Source organism: Polypterus senegalus, chromosome 14 (assembly GCF_016835505.1).
Source record: "Polypterus senegalus isolate Bchr_013 chromosome 14, ASM1683550v1, whole genome shotgun sequence".
NCBI lineage: Eukaryota > Metazoa > Chordata > Cladistia > Polypteriformes > Polypteridae > Polypterus > Polypterus senegalus.
The window spans coordinates 57,280,057-57,298,009 of NC_053167.1; the positions used below are offsets into that span (position 1 = coordinate 57,280,057).

Sequence of the window (17,953 nt, forward strand, 5' to 3'; positions counted from 1 at the left end):
GGCAGAATGTTTACCAATCAAAGTAGCAGCCTGATTGAGATTTTCAAGGATTACCTTTTCCAGGGGTCTTTAAGTGAAAGAGGTGTCTGCTGAACTCACTGCCCTTTCTTCTCTCTAGTGGCTATTCATTGGCATGTTTGGGCATCTTGAGTTCAAAAGTCCTCTCCTGGGTTTCCAACAACCCAACACAAAGCATAGGAGTGTATATTTCTAGAAAAGTCTTTTATCAGGAGTCTTTTGAGTTGTTCTGGGTTTTGTGTTTGATGCGCTATTTATAAAAAATGGCATGACGCAGATCAACAGCCAGCCAGCACTCATTTCTAATACAAATATACATAAACAGTGAAAGGTGCACTCTACTCTCTCTTAGCCCCTTTCTGTCTCTCTGCAGACCCATAATAAAACCAAGAAATAGAAAGTGTGCTTTTCTTATAAAATATGTATAAATAAATTTAAGCACACAAAGACATTTGAATACAAATGTCCTGGCTCTTGGTTGATGTCTTTTTTTTGCTGCAGACACACCCGGAGTTCTGGTACCAATCATCAACATCGCTACATGGCCTTTTCTTAAAATGACAACTAGGCGGGGAGATTAGTAACCTGCCACCAAGGCTGCTAACACTGAGCCAGCTTACAATACCTGTAATTTCTCCAGTCGTACACTTGTTTGGTGCTCCGGAGGTTTCTGGGTTTTACACACGATAGCCTCACTCATACGAGGTCTCGCACTGCTTGCAGGTTCCACTAGTGACTGCCCTCAAACGCTGACCGTCTCTAACTGCAGTAGACATAAGGTTTGTTATTAGCCAGAGTTTCTAGAATTAAAACATGAGCTACGCTTCTCACCCTGACAAAGAGCAATTGTTTGTATAAAGATAATTTCATTTTCTTAAAGAGCAATCTTTACTTCTATTTAATACTCCATAGTTTAAGGAAGAATTTTCACAACAGTCTGCATATGAAATAAAAAACAAAGTCTTTATCTAACTGAGCAAATTAAAGTGCCTGTTGAATTTGCTCAGTGAAATAAAGGCCATCCTGAAGGAATGTCCTTGGAAGACTTTTTTTTCTATCTCTTTTCAGCATTTGTCCAAGATTCCATGGAAACGTTTGTATCTTTAATCATAAATAAGCAAATCTGCTTCTGTACAACTGAATGATGAGAATGACTTCTCACCTTTCTCATGTCACCTCTTCTCTGTCTGCACAGTCTCCACCATACAGCTCAGGGAGTTATGATTCTATCAAGACCGAGGTCAGCCTGTGTCCAGAGGACCTGTCAGTAAGTCGGGCACCCACAGCAGATGACGACGATGATGAGCACGACGATCACGAGGACAACGACAAAATTAACGACTCGGAAGGAATGGACCCTGAGAGGCTGAAAGCGTTCAATGTGAGGACTGAGATCCTGTCATTCTTTTGTCATTTCCTAAAATGGCCACACAGCTTGTGTCTCTACATGTGAGCTTTTAGGCAAAAATGCTAGTGTTGGTGTCTCCTTAGTGAAACCCTGGATTCAGATGATCACTTATGGACTTGTTTAATGCATGCAGCACTGTTATATTGTTGTTACTTCTGCTTTTACTATTTAAATGAATCCTTCACCTATTTTGTTGTGCACTGTGTGACTATTTTGCTTCCAAACGTTTGACAGCAGTAAGAAAAAACATTTTCTTTAAATATTTTTAATGAAAAGCAAGCATAAAACACTCACTTACTTTGTGTTTATATTGTTAGTAATTAGTTTGATTTTGTCATACAAATGCCAGCTTTTTCAGGGAATGGCATACTCCTCAAATATTTTCTTTATCTTTTTGAATCATCGGGTGTATGAACCTCTCTCCAGTATCAGTGGTACCTTTTAAACATGCTAATTCTTGGTGTTCTGTGTACAATATGTAACTTGTGGCAGTGAGCAGTGCAGCTAAATTTTATCTTCTTTTCTTGGCCTTTCAGATGTTTGTCCGCCTGTTTGTCGATGAGAACCTTGACCGCATGGTGCCCATTTCCAAGCAGCCAAAAGAGAAGATCCAAGCCATTATTGAGTCATGCAGCCGGCAGTTTCCTGAGTTTCAAGAGCGCGCCCGCAAGCGCATCCGCACATACCTTAAATCTTGTAGGAGAATGAAGAAGAATGGCATGGAGGTAACTGCATAGAGACAAGGCTTTATTAAGATGAATACCAAAACCTCTAACCAGACGATTTTTTATACATTCCAGTAGCTGATATTATCTATAAACTGTATAGTTTTAATAAGGGGACTTGAAAAAGATTTAGTTATTATTCACTTGTGTGCTACATTATTAAAAGTTTGAATTTATATGTACAAACCCACTATGCAGCACTAGAATTTTGTGAAATGGCATTACTGTGCAGCCACACCAAAGTATTCCGCTCATGCCATCTAGTGGACATTTAGAGCATTGCCCAAATAGCCCTGCAGTGACTCTCATTGGGTAAAAGCCATTATAAGTCAGTAATTTTCATTATTTCCCTTTATGCTTCCTACTCTTTTAATATTTTGTCTAGATTCTAAAGTTGGATAGCACGTTTTTGCAAGAGAAACATTGAAATCTCATATTTTAGGTCATAGCCTTGGTTTTGCTAGTGAAGAATTTATTGCTTTACTTTTTCACCAAATCACATAGCTTATCCATATGTGAACACCAGCAGGTACAGCACACAGTGAGTTCCTGAGGTTGATCCATTTAAACTTAAATTTAAATTTCTTAGTAAATTAAATTAAATTCCTTTATTATGGGAAAGTCGCAAGTTAATTGTTAAATTGTCACATGGTGCCTTCATTTTTAGTGCTTATAATCTTCATTCTTTGGAAAAGAATGGAGGTTGAATTTCAGCTTTTTTAACATGAGTAACAAATGTAAAACTTGGGTTTTGTGTCATAACCTCTAACTGTGGACAGAAATGATTCATAAGTTAAAAGTACAAAAAGAATATTTAATTTATAACAACATTCTTCCACTTACTTAATCCATTTCAGGCTTTGAGGGAGGCAAATGTTGTCCTGGCCACACTAGGATTTAGAAAGCTGCTCTTCCATGTCATTGTCAGATGTATGTGTCACTCCAAATGCCAAGCCCTCATGCTGCAGTGTGGTGCCTTAAAGCACACCTGAGTGACACCTGTGACATTTGGTGCTACACACAGTTAAATTTAATGCAGTGAAAAGCTAAGAATAAACACAAATACACAGTGGAATGTATAAGTAGAAATATAAATGCATTAACACAGAGCAGCATGTACAAGATATGGGAGGCTAGTGCTGCTTCCACAATGATCGCGGCTACCTGCTTTAAACCCCGTTCTCATTTGTTGGCCCTGTTAAGTCTGCATGTTCTCCTGTGTCCTCCCTCATTCCTAAAGATGTATATTTTGGGCTAAATTTTGTTAGATAATAGGAGGAATAATTAGGACTGTACCACATGATCAAAATTTAAGGTCACACATCTGGAAGCTGCATGAGGACCAGCCAGGTTCACCCAGAGTGCGTAAGATCCAGCTTTACTGATACGCAGTCTTGCTTATATTCATAAAGAATAGCAAATGCTATTAATTCTTAATTTTTCTAAGATTTCAACAGCAGTGCTAGCTGTTACTGCTTGAGGCTACAAGCTGTGTTATTTGCTATAAAATAAAGGGATAAAAACAATTTACTTGTAATGGAAAGTATTTGTTTTAGAGTCCGCAAATAAACTTGTGATGCTGTTACTCAGGAGTATTGGATATTTGGCAAACTGAAGGAGAAGAAGCAACCCAAGCAAGACCCGCTACATCACACTGCAGAACTTAATTTTTATCACACATAATTAATTAATTAATTAATGGAAGTGCTTAGGAAAGAACAAAGAGTGTCTGATACAGGCATGTTAGCAGACAGCTAGAGCAGGTCCTGTCTTACTAACCCAAAAGTAACAAAAACATTGGATTTCAGCAGAGTCTATGAAGTCTGCCTTGATTTGCTAAGAGCTTTGAAGAACATGCATTTTGGGGTGCCTTATCAAACTCGAAGGAGGTCTGCCGCACAGTCAGCTGCAGAACAATGCCAAAAGTAGAACATTTAGGCTGCCAAATGTTTTACAAAAAGTTGTGGTAGGTTGGTAGTGTTCATTATGGGGTCTGTTGTTGTTGTTTCATTTAATATACATGGCGTGTCGATTACACTAAACTGAATTTCTCACCGATTGACCTGGGTAACATAAGGTGCTTTCCCACCACAGGAACTTTATTTTTGTGAACCAAAGAGTTCCTGTGCGATATAGGCCCTGGGCTATTTGTTGTCCCTGGCCACTTTCATGTTTTGTGTTCCCACCAGGAACTATAAACTTAAGGGCTCTGCAGTTTTTTAAATTCAGAATGGAAGAGTGGATAAGGCCATCCTTACTGGTATGTCCTTTCAGACCCCAGCTACTGCAGTAGCCCTCTAATCGACTGGTGGAATTCCTTACATTTGAAAAGTACAGCAGATTTGCAAGGTTAGATTCACTTCTAACTCTGTTTAAATTCACATTTAGCATAAAAAGGTAAGCATTTGCAAGGCCAGAGTTTACAAAATATTTTCTGAAAGTTCATTTTGATAGAAGGGTCTTTTCATTGGTATATTTATTATCATAATTTGGCTATACACATCTGTGTAGCAGGCATGTGAAATTCCGCTATGGCCGGTGACATTTCTATTGAAATTAGAACACTGAAACTACCCAAGTGAAACTTTACTTTCACTTTCAGTCCCATTGAGCAGTGAAGTAACAATGAACACTCCCTAATATTTGGTGTTGCAAAATCAGATATGTATTTAATTAATGATATTTCTTTATTCTCTTAATAAACTCCTGAAAACAATGTATCTATGATCCTCAGGACAGTGTATTGATAATGTTAAATATACGACCTATACTCAAAACTATACACAGAATATCCACAATGTTTGTAAATTTATGAAGCTCAAAATAAATGCAGACTCAAAATGTAAATTAAATTGCTAGAAATTAACTTTTACCCCATAATTGACCCAAGAAAGTTGACAAATAACAGCAAAATTTTGTTTGAAAATTATGAAGGCTTCTGTTTTATTTCCACTTGTATCATTTGAATTCAGATTGGAGTTGATGTGAACTGGATGGCTGAGGCTGTTGGTGTCATTTACTGGCCAGTGTAGTGTCTGACCACTGACAAAGGGCAACTGGTTTTAAGGCACAAGTTTAGTAAAGAAAGTGTTCAAACATATTTCATCCAGTTATATACTCATATAAGCTCTGTTGAAAAATGTAGTAAGTCATTGATTTACATGTATAATGCTATTTAGGCTCATTATATTCTGTAAGTGTTCCAGCCTAAATTATGCAGCGTTTGATTAACAGATCAGCTTTTCAAATTCCAGCGACATCTGACCTTCCCTTTGTATGTCATCCTATGACAGACTCGTCCTACACCTCCCCATTTAACCTCAGCCATGGCAGAGAACATTCTAGCAGCTGCCTGTGAAAGTGAAACCCGCAAGGCGGCAAAGAGGATGCGAATGGATATGTACCCATCATCACATGTAAGTGTTCTCTTCAGCAGACACACGAGAAAAGGAGCACGATTACTTGCATTTTCTTTAGCAATACATTATAATTGTAGTTTAGGTCACATTTGAGTAGGAAAAGAGATGTTAAACTGCAGTTGTGAAAAAGAAACAAGGTAGACGTTGATCACAGTTTAAAAAAAAATCTTTGAAGAGGAAGTTCAGTCTTTTCATCAGTTTTCAGGTTTTTAGCTGACTCAATCACTTGAAAGTAAAAGATCAGAAAAGTCAGTGGATTTATGTAAAAATAGATGACAAGATTTGTAAAGCTGTAACCAATTTCTATCCAAGGCAAGAAAATCAGTGGCATTGTCATTACACGTTTATTAAATGTGTGTCCTCGTGTTGTTTGTTTACTGAAAACTAAAGGCATATAAGCAGTGCCTCGATCCAACTACTGCAAACTAGCCATCATATCACACTTTGTTGGAGACACTAACTCCATTAGAGCCATTTTGTAGAAGTCAGAGTCAGCAGTGATGTGTAAATGGTGAATTTCTTCCTAATTACGTAGCTAATAGCACCCTGTGAAAGGAACAAGTGGACAGGTCAGCCAGGGTTTTCAGCAAAAATAAAACTCGGAAGCGGTGTAGACATTTACTAGATGTATTTATGGACGTGAAAGTCAAATAAGGCAGAGAGGCGCGTTATATGTGGTCCAATGCAGTGTGTCAGAAGCAAGCTGGTGCTATGTGAGCTCAGTCTACTTTTTAAAGTTAGTATAGCCTGTAATGAAACATTCATTGGATTTGTAGAAGCCACCACTACCAACTCTAGCAACTCTGAAGGATAAATTGTTGCCAATACTGATATTTTAAATAAGAGCTCACACCTCAGATTATTTGTTGGATAGTTTGACTTGTAGCTGTACTACAGTCATGGTTGATTTGTGTTCAGATTGTGGTTTAAAAAACACAAATTGCTGCAATTAATAATGATATTGTAGCAATAATTGTCTTTAGAGTAACATTTTATATTCTGAATGCCCTTGTGTTACTTTTTCAGGATGACCAGAATATGTTAGAAAAGCAAAGTGCACGGGAATCCTCTTCTCTTGCGCACACTGCCTATTCGCTGCCAGCTTCAGCCTATCCACAAGATCAGATCTATATCAATGGAGGCCTAAACTACAATTACCGCGGATATGGGGGCCTGGGAGCCAGCCTGCAACACCCAGTGTCATTAACAACTGGGACATCTCAGAGTAATGGTAAGCTCCATCTTTTGTTTATATGTTGGAAAAGGTTTACAAAATAAAGGGTCCTCTCTTGTTTAGCATTTGGAGTCCTACATTAAAGAAAGTGAACTTCTGTCAAGAGCAAAGTTTTATATTGGTCAGACATTAGTGAGATTGTTAAAACTAGAGGAAATACTGATGATGATGGAAAGTCACATTTCTGTGAATAGGGGTCATGATGCTGGTTTGAAATAACATGAAGCCATGATTGTCCAGAAAAACAGATAGAAGTGCTGCTGCTAATGCACAACACACGGAGGACAGTTCAGTCATATTTACACCTTTAAGAATGCTGAATGCTGAGCCCAGTGCACTGTCACTTTACAGTGAATTTTGCCACTTGCTTATAAATATAAGGGGCCTCCTCTCAGATGATCACCTGGAGTATCCACCGATCCACAAGTAGATGTGTAGTTTTCATGGAAGAAGGAAAAAAGGTTACATAACTGAGAGTATAATGAGCAGGTGCTTCAAGTGAAATAAATCTTTGCTTCATCTATTTTTGCAACCTCCTTTATGTATTTTGCTACTCTTTTATCACATATAAGTTCTAAAGTATATGATTAAAGAGAGGAGCACTGGAGAGATCAAATGCTCTTGTTCAATTCCACCACATCTGCCCTTAAGAGCTACAGGGCAGAATCATTCTTTGATTTAGAAACTGAAGGCTTACTGTTTTCATTGGAACCAACATGAAGAGTGCACAGCATACAAGGCAAACACGTTAGTTCAGAGGAACTTGAACATTTCGGAATGTGACAGAAGGAAGAGCTTTTTGATCCTGGTTTCTTTCATTTAGTTTTCTTCCCGCCTTAGGCTGAGCCGCATACCAGTGGCACAAGATTTCAGTGACTGAAATTCCAGACGCATAACATCAAGCACAGGAAGGAAAGGCTCACATGATTCTGATGGTGCAAAAGTGGCCAAAACACTGCAAAGCTGGTAATGAATGAGCTACAGTATATAGATAGAACCTCCTGGGTGACATGTGGTCACAGGTGAATTGACAACCCAATAACTTAAGATTGATGACATGCTAACAGAGTGCTCACAAATGTCAAAACACGCCTGCTGCATATAAGAAGACATAATCATTTAAAAGCCCGAGCTCCACTCACAGCATGTGGGTATCCATCAGAGTTCAAATGTTAGCTACACCAGCCTCACTTTTAATTTGATGAAGACTGTATAGGCTGAAATTCAGTTGCAAAATATTCTGGATAAAAAACTCCCTTATCCTCTAGGACCCTCCTACATGAGAGTACCTCGATGGTCATTCTTACACAAGAGCCATTTGAAAGGATGATAAAGGCAAATTTCTGAAGCTTAACACGGCCATCTCAGTTACTGTAAACATCTGAAAAATAAAAATGTGAATTACAAGACATAAGTGCAGATTCCAGGTAAAAAATAATGTGGGGTCACCATTAAAAAATTCTACCCAAAACTGTATCCTTATTTCTCTGTCCCAACACTGCATGCCCCAGCCTCATAAATGTGTTAATAATCACTTTTCATGGAGTGCGCTATATGAGGGCAATTTCAAATAAGCTCTTTGTGTCCATGGCACCTGGATGCTAGAAGAGACACTTGAAACACAGGCCATGTAAGAAACCACAAGAACATGTTTACCAGATGCACAGGCAGCAACATGGGCCACATCTGTAATGTAAAAAACAAACAGATGACATTACATGCGCCCATAACATGACCGGCCTGCTAGCCAGACTTTGTCTTATGTTATGTAACTAAGCAAGTTCATTTACCTAATCAAAAAAAAAAATTGCAGCTCTGCCTAGCGTTGCACTACAGGACTCGACACTTTCAAGTTGTATAGCGTGTCGGATCTAACAACTGTGGTTTCTGAATCTTATGCACTCCAAAACCACTGCAGTGTCCCCTCCTTAAGGCAGCCAATCAATGTGAAAAACAGCAGAGTAAGCCACAATCTCGGGTCATACTACAACATCAAAGAGACAACCGAGCTGGCACCAAAATTCAACAAGCTTCTCTTCTTGTCTCTTTGCGGTCTCAGAAAACGTCCTTCATTGCAAGTATCCAATGTTCTGTACTCCATTTGAACTCTTATTGGCTCTTAAGTCTTACAGATATGAGCCCACAACTGCAAATACTCAATTAAAGGAAATCAAACAAGTTGGATTTTGTTGTAACAGCAGGTTGCGGAGGACTGTAAACACATTGTTGCAGTAAAAACGTCTGGAATTTGCAGTGACTTTCTCACGATTATGTAAATGAAAGCTTCGACTGGAAATCTTTGTAATATTCATATTGCTTTAAATCAGTGTTTCCCAAACTCGGTCCTGGGGTCCCACTGTGGCTGCAGGTTTTTATTCCAACCAGATTCCTAATCAGTGACAACACTTGATAACACTGATCTCATTTAATTAGCTGGTATTTTTTTTCTCTTATTCTACATTCAGAAAAGCACAGCAGCATCATTTTTACATTTTAAGACATTTAGAAATATTTCTGCTTTTTCTATAGATTTAAATGCTTAACTGTCTTTTGTTGATTTCTTTATATTTTACCCTTTCTCTGTGCAGTTTTACCCCTTCGTTGTATCTTATTAACGACAAATAAAAATGAGCAGCACAGACACGCAGGTAAACAACACTGAATAATCAAAGGCTGCTATTTTAGCGTTAGACCCACTGATTAGTAAATAATGGATTGATTAAACAATTAAAACACTCTGAAAAGCAGAATGAAAATCAAGATGAAAATGTTGTTAAAAAGAAAAAAATAACATTATTCCTATGTAACTGCTTGGTACATTTTAAGATATTTAGTTTTTTTTTTTTGCCAAACTTAGTTTTTTAATTTCTGTATTGTTCCCAAAACAGAACTTAAGAAATAACACATCACTTAATTAGCCCAGGAGTCCAATTAAAAGCAGAAGCTGGTTGGAACAAAAACCTGCAGCCACAGTGTGCCCCCAGGACCGAGGTTGGGAAGCACTGCTTTAGAGGAACCTTGCATGGCTGGTGTTCACATCATGGTCAAGTAGACTATTGTTTAGCTGCTCCTTCCATGTGGGCCTTCCTCATTCTGTGCCAAAAAGTCTGACATTCGCTGCAGAACTACAACAAACCCGAGGGTGGTTTTGGCCTTGCACCTGTTTTTGAGGCACCATATGGAACTGCCAAGGAGTTTCATTCAGGACCAGTAATGTCAGCCAGACAACCTTACAGAATTTTGCATTATAAACAAGATGACACTCTAGGAAAAGTAAAGACCAAGAAAGAATGAAGTTAGTCCACCAATTACTGGTTAAGCTAGGTGAGCAGCTTGCAGAGGGTCTCTGTGTCCATGTCTCTGCTGGTGGTATGTAGCATAGACTTTACTCACCTATAACACCTGTATTTCCTGATCTCATCATCTGAGGATGTCTGATTACACGACCAGCTATCTCAGCACTGTTCCACACCTTTTGCTGACAGTTAATAACGTGCTGCTAGACAGAGCTGGTGCTGTATGAATGTTTTCCAGGTGTGGCAAGTTCAGCTGCTATCTTTTGATCTCTGCACAAAAGTTTTGAGAAAAATGTTAAAACACCAGACTGAGATACTGAAGTCATGTAACTCATGCGAAGGAATTGCCAGAACAGTTTGAAGATATGTTCATAAACACTCATGAATGCATAAAGCAAATTTCCGTAATCAAGATAAAAAAAAAGAATTCAGAACATACATATGTATACATCACATTAGGATCACGCAAAGAAAACCTAACAGATTCAAGTTCTGCTTGAGGCTTTATCATATATATAAAAAATCATATATTGATTACATCTTGCCTGAAGAAGAGGCCTGAGTTGCCTCAAAGCTTGCCTATTGTAATCTTTTTAATTAGCCAATAAAAGGTGTCAGTTTGCTTAACTTTTCACTACATTCATTTATATAAAACAAACTTAGAACATTTGAATGAAAATAAACAACATTTAGAGGTCACTCCGTTTAGCAGTTTTTATGTCATTTGAACTGAGCAGCAGACAACGGTTCCACATTTGAAAGGTCTACAACATTAGCACTGTGTTTGATGAAGGTGGAAAATTCTTGTGATGGTTTTTGACCCTTTGAAGAATACTCTGTTCCTCGTCCTTTTGTCAGCATGTCATTGTACTGTTCAGTGAGACTTCTTTCTGTTTCATCTGTGTCTTGCATTAATGTCATGAGTGCCAATAGCTCACAACATTCATAGAAGGTTGGGTCATCTGCCTGCCGTTCTGGTGGATTTGTGAGAAATGACTGAGACCTTTCTTTAACCTTTTCCATAAGGACATCAAAGAAGGATGCTGTTCTTTCTGTTACCAGAGCCTCCACTTTCAGCTGGTCATACTAATTTTTGTCAGCTTAAGACTTTGAGGACTGTCTAATAATGGTGGCCACTGCAGGCTTCACACCATCTTTCGTTTGTTTCTGTTGATGGCTAAGCCTCTCAAATGTTAAGACAAAAACCAGAGGTGCTTTGAAAATGTTTTATGTATGTGTAAATATATATCTATTATATATATATATATATGATATATTATTGTGAACGATCAGCCCCCTAAACACACAGGCACAGAGACACAAATGCAAAGTACACCCTTTTAATTACTTCTTTTCAGCACACAGTGCACAAATCACCAACAATTACCACTACGGCTCAGTTTCTTTTTCTTCTTCTCTTGGATTGCATGATGGTGTGTCATTTCACAGCCTGAAATAAGTCAAACAGCAATGCATTCATGTACAATCACCCTGAACTGAGCCTTACAAAAGATGCATAAGTGCCTGTGTGGGTTGCAGCACTTTGAGTCCACGTGGTGGCCTTGCTTTGGATAAATGAAAGAAACCAGAGCTCTAGATCAGGGTTTCCTAAGCTGTGCTCTGGGAAACCCAAGGGTTTGGTGAAACCTCTTGTGAGCCATCGGTCCTAATACCTTGTATGAGCCACAGCTACTGGAAATATTAGTAGTGCTCATCAATTAGACAGAATTTCACATAACACTGACCTGGGCTATCGCAAACCAGAGAGCAGAGGTCACCGCTGTCGGTTGTGTTAGTCACTGAACATCTCAATTGGTTGATGCATGCAATGTCACCGCACATCTAGCTGTGTGGAATAACTAAACTGAACATGTTAATACTACTGTGGTTTATTTATTTGTTTGTTGGTTTACTACAAGTTAAAAACTTAAGCTACATTTCTTGGATGCATTAGAATTGAATGTCTACCTCTCTCCCCCAACTGGTGATCTTTCATTCAAACACACAGCATCGTGGGAATGAAATCTTTTCCTTTTTAAAATTAAATGCAGGGCTTTCAGAAAGTAACCATTAATTATATAAATGCACACATATAATGAGACATTGGACATTATGCAACACAAGTAGCATGAAACTAGTTTTCTTCCTTCCATGGAAGTTTTTCACATCATTTTGCCCTGTCCAGTGACTCCACTGAGTGAATATTCAGTATTTAATTTTTTTAAGTGAAAGCATATAAGATTTTTTTTTCTCAGCCACCACTACAGGCTACATAGGGTAAGTAACATTTAAAAAATATATTTTTGGTGGAGTATTCCTTTAACATGTCAGCTTAGGAAACACATAAAACAAAATTTGACGCTTCTAATAAAACAGAAGGCCCAAAGAAGAAAATTACATTTTGGATACAATTAAAGAATAATTTTTTTGTAACTTCAAAACTTAAATAAGTGAACGAGGCAGAAAAGAGAAATGAAGATTATAATTTCAATCAACTAAAACAAATAAAAAAAGAGTGAATGCTGATTTTTATGCCAATAAGCATTTAAGATCCTACACCAGATTAGATTTTTGATAGTCATGGCCGCAGAAAACAAACTATCAAAATGGCCTAAATATCTGCATGCCACTTCCATTAAAGGGTCTCTTACACCACCTACTGATGAATTGTGTTATACAGGGCCAGCATGTGCTTTTCATTTACATTTTATCATGTCACCCTGAAATCATTGTCTTTTTTCATAAATGTATACTGTATATGCATATATTTATAAATATTTTCTTGATTAATATAATCTTCATATAACTATTTTGTAATTTCTTTTTTTCCATTTTCATTGGCTTCCACAATCAGATTATTTTTGTATAGGGCTCCACAATCCCAAAATGTTTAACACTAGAATTACCAGAGCCTACAAAAAAACACGTAGATCCGGCCTACCTTAAATCCGTTCACACCTCTCCGTCAGCGTCTTTTGTCCTGTAAATGTGCCGATAAAGACAAGCAGCATGCAGCCTAGTATCCCATCCCCCTACCGCCGCAGAACGTGCATAAAGTTCTCTCCGCTCATTCCTTGTTTGATTATCTGGGAGTGAAGTGCTGGAGTTTTAGCGTGGAAATAATAGATCGTTATTTGGAACATATGCATTTCATGTGTGTTCCATTTCTACAATAATCTGTGTAAATACATTGTTAAAACAGAAACGTTTTTCATATTTTAGTAATAAATGACAAAAAGTTGGCATAAACTATATAATGTGTGAAGCCTGTAGCCAAAGATCAAATAAACACTTTCACAAAAGGTTCAGAGACGATACAACAGGTTCTGTGGCATAGCGATAAGATTTGCTGACTTGTAATCAAGAGTCCCCGCTTCAATCCCGACTGCCTCCTATATTTGCCGTTTTCAATAGTGAGCTGCCTTTATTGTTAATATTATACAGTACACACATACATTTGGTTTGTGTCTGTAACAGATGGTGTACATTTATAGGACTTGTAAAAGTTACCTTTTTTTTTCACTTTTATTCTCTCAGTCACGATCACAATACATACTACCGCCCTAGGGATCTGACGCTGTTAGTTTTTATTTGAAACTGGAAGTAACTGTAGATGTGAGTGGTGTTTTTAGGCAATGGAACATTGGCACATTTACAGGACAAAAAACGCTGACGGAGAGGTATGAATGCATTTAAGGTGGGCCAGATCTACGAGTTTTTCCGTAGGCTCTGGTAATTCTAGTTAGTGTTAAGGAACATGGAACTAAGTAAAGCCACGTTAGTTCAACACCCTGTTACTGTTACGACTGTTAATGTGTAATGACTTATCAGTTGTATAGCAGCAGTTGTTACCATACACTTCCAAACATTTCTGTGCTAGATTGGAAATAAAATAGATTCCCCTGCTTACTACTAGAATGTTCTGGGAACTCCACCTTGATGCTAGAAATGTTATGGTTCTTTTTATGTTGTAATTGTTACTAACTACTTGCCGGTGGAGAACCCTGCACAAGTGTAACTAAATAGTAAAAATAGAAATAAAATGTTCAGAGTGGAGCGACCTCTAGATGTTTGACAGTCAAGCAGAAATTTCACAGGTAGGCAAGCTATCGCGAATGGATCAGAAAAAGCCTTGTGAAGCAATGGTTGCACAACCATGAACTTTCTTACATTGGTTTGTGGACCACTCCATTATCACATCTTCACACAGCCAGTATCAAATGGCAGAGCTACAATGAGACTTGAATGAGTGAAGAAAGAAAGATGAATATGCAGCCAAAGAGCCGTCTGCTTGTTAATTACTACTTTTGATTTCAGGCTGGAAGTTTCTCACTTGTAGCCTCTTGTATTCAATGCAGTGAAGATGTCCCTCCTGTCTCCTACCCAGCTCCTTACATTTGTCTGGATATTCCAATTCTTTGTGTTGTTTGTTTTTTTCCAGCTTCCTTTGGTCAGTTTATGCCTACTGTCTAATGTCATGCCTTCTCTATTTATTAAAATGCCCTGGATAAAGTGGCCTTCGTCAGTGCTAAAGCTGTTTTTGCTGTTATAAAAAAAGCAGTTTGGATTTCACGTGAAAAGATGAGGATAAACACACAATAACTCCTTTTTATTTATTTTTTCAAATTGCTGCCAGAGAGTTCTTCTAGTCAACTGCTGGTCATTTGTGTTGAGTTTGCACACAGATGAAACTTTGAAGAGTGTAGATTTAGCCTTTTGTTCTTTCTAAAAAATTGACATCAATGTCCTATCTGTGAAGTGTCAACACCCAGTTCTGCCAAAAAGGAAGTTCCCTTTAAAACGCAAGCTTTTAGAGCTCAGCAATTCACAGTTTGACCACTACATCTTCTCTGTGGATGACATTTGAGTGTTGTCAGTAAAGTGGAAACTTGAGTACAACGGTATTGTGTAGATGATGAGCAGCACCCTGCAGCATGAAGCTGATTGGTTGTCCTACGAGTGTTATGAGCACATTGGTTTTCATTCCTCCCCCCTTTCTTACAGTTGTCTCTTTCATTTTTTTTTTCAGGTCCCACAGACCTCAGCATGAAGTCGATGGCTTCAAACTCTTCCTCCACCAGCACTAACAGCAGGGGTGTCCCTGCAGCACAGCTTAGTCCCACAGAAATCAACGCAGTACGGCAGCTCATCGCAGGGTACAGGGAGTCTGCGGCCTTTCTTCTACGTTCTGCCGACGAACTGGAAAACCTCATTTTACAACAGAACTGAACGTCCCCTCAGCCCTTAAAAAAGCTAGGAAGTGAATATGAAAGAAATGACTGGACCCCCCGTCCCCTGTCCCCACACACCTCCAATTTCCTCTCCCCCGAAATTTGCATCCTCCTCCCTTATGATTATGATTTTTTTGCCTCGTTTTTCTTTGCCGATTTAAGCACTGTTAGGGGCGGCCAACGCTTGGAGTGGGGAGATGTGCCATCACAGACATCTTGATGAATGATTAATGGCGAAAGCAGAGTGTTTGCTGCCATCCAGAAGCACTTGAATTGATTTCAGGCTTCCCTGTGATGCTGCTGATTTTTTTGTTATTCAGATTTAACAAGCAAAAGTGTAAAAAGCGCCGAGTGACCTCAGCACCGGACTGTTTCCATGTTTAAAGGCTGTCTGTCGTTCTGCAACATGCAGGAAGTTTTCAACTTCTCAATAGAAAGAAACTTCAGGCGGAGTGTCGGTTTGGCCTCGACTGGCCGAATCGATGAGACGTCTCCGAGAAGCCAGCGGTGTTCCAAATGTAGTTTTAACTGAGTTGTGTGTTTGTTTTCCCCCTAAGTCCCCATTTAATACCACCAGGCACTTTGATGAAGTCCAAGGCAGATGCTAATCTCGTGTAAATATGGATGCGTGCAGCACTTTTCACGATCTTAACTACTGAAGGTAGCCAACAAGTGCAGACAAAAGCTTTGATTTCAGCTCTCGCAATCTCACTTATGTTGGACTGTGTTATCAGCCGCAAGCAAAATGTGTTTTAGTTTGATAGAGTGGAAAAAAAAAAAAGATTTTTAATGTTGCTAAAGTTGTTTTTGAGCGGTAGAAATGATACATTTAAAAAAGCTATTTAAAATACAATCATTTGTAAATCTTTTGAATCTCTTAGGGCAAAGACAAAATATTGAAGAATTTTGATATTAACTTTTGAAGCATTTTTTCGTATTTTCCTTTTTAACAATATTGTTATGGCAGAGATTCCAAGGCTTTGCTGCCTTCCTTCTCTCCAGCTTGTATCGATTCGTCTTTTGAACCGTGACAGCTTGATTGACCCCCGGCTTTTTCCAGTGTTGTTCAGCCTTTTTTCCCCCCACTACACTTTGGTGGCGGAGGAGGTGGAAGGAGACTGATTCCTGCATAGATATGTACACTTCTCTTTACAGAGGTACTACAGAGTTAAAAGTCAAACTACATGGGGGTCCGGTTTGAACACTTGTGCTGCCGGTGAGTTGCTAGTGTGTTGGACATTTGACGGATGAAAGAGAATTTCCTCTGACTTGTTTAATGATGGCCATTAACCCATTTGCTGCTATGGACCCAATTTTTTGCCACAGAAGTGTAACCTCAATCCTTCAACGACAACAAGAGGACCTCAGTGACACTGCTTTCTGTCTTCGCAAAAAAAGAAAAAAAAGGATCCCAAACTAGTTATCTGCACTGGGTTTGTACTGTTTGAACTTGCAGTTGAATGTTGGACCTCCAGAACACAGGGACCAAGAGCTCAGACGCTCAGCGCTGACCGACAGCAGTGGCCAAACTTCCAGACTGGTTGTGCTGTTTCAAGGACTCTGCTTTTTTCCTTCAAGCTGCTAAACTGCTTAACTTTCCTTTCCGTGTAGAAGAACAGGAATAAAACCCAAAATAATACTCCCATTTCCAAGGTGCAATATTTTGAAAGCTGCAGTGCAGGCCTTTTTTGATTTGCTCAGCTTTTATGGTTAGCTTGTTGTTTTGGGTATTCAAAGCTCCACTTGCCTGTTGCTGCTAGAATCACCAGTTCTCCTCACTAGCCGGACCCCTGCGTCTTTGAAGGGGGTGTAGCCCAGAGATTGATGAGGGCGTCCTGACTGCGCTCACACGTGTGCGACTACGTTTCGAGTCAGCCATGCTGCACCTGGATGCACTACTGGTTTATGTCTGAGAACTTCCTTGGGTTACTGGTTTTGGCTGCGAGTACCTCCTGTGACTTGTGCAATAGAACGGTCCCAGCTAGCCGAGGCGAGAGGGAACCGACCACTTGCAGAACGTGGGGCTACTTTGACCGTTGATACTCTGCACTGGCCTGCTTCCAATGCATGTCCGTCCACACAGTCAAATTAGAGTTCGGTCCTGGGAGGATAGACACAAAGCCAGTGCGCAGCCCGGCCTAGCTTATAATCGGACATCGTGCTGGGAGGGGGTGGCCACTTCTTCGTGCAAGTGCACCTTGAGTGCCGATGGCAAACGAACTAGCGAACAGATTTGAACGTTCAGGGACGTTGTGCAGATTTTCAGGTTGCCATATTTGGCTACTTGTTTGCCAAAAAAAAAAAGTTTCTTAAACAGTGGATGCCAGGCAGTTTGATGAAAGACGTACCCGTGGCCATCACCCAACACAAGAGCGGTCGGATTGCGTGGATCCTTTCAGAGCCGGAATCGCTGTGAATTTGTCACGGTGGAAGTGAGGTGTTAGCCATATTTAATGATCTCACACTCAACTTTAGACACATTACCTCTATTCTCAAGCTTTCTTCCATCTTGGCAACTTGTCCAGAACGAACCCTTTTACAGCCATTGCTTGCCTTTCCCTAGCCGATGCTGCTGTAAAAGTCATAACTTAGAAACACACAGCCTAATCCCCTCAGGTGGCT

General features: G+C 39.3%; 1 protein-coding gene across 3 annotated transcripts in view; it reads left to right on the plus strand.

The window, feature by feature from the left end:
* The window catches only part of nol4lb (nucleolar protein 4-like b), a 296,901-nt gene extending 279,266 nt beyond the window's left edge, over nt 1-17,635 (plus strand). For all 3 annotated transcript variants that reach the window (XM_039735087.1, XM_039735086.1, XM_039735089.1), the window contains 5 exons: nt 1,214-1,399; nt 1,963-2,151; nt 5,445-5,567; nt 6,597-6,801; nt 15,130-17,635. In XM_039735087.1, coding sequence (XP_039591021.1) covers nt 1,214-1,399; nt 1,963-2,151; nt 5,445-5,567; nt 6,597-6,801; nt 15,130-15,329 — 903 coding nt within the window. In that variant the 3' untranslated portion in view covers nt 15,330-17,635. The remainder of the gene's footprint in view (nt 1-1,213; nt 1,400-1,962; nt 2,152-5,444; nt 5,568-6,596; nt 6,802-15,129) is intronic.
* The last annotated feature ends 318 nt before the right edge of the window (nt 17,636-17,953 follow it).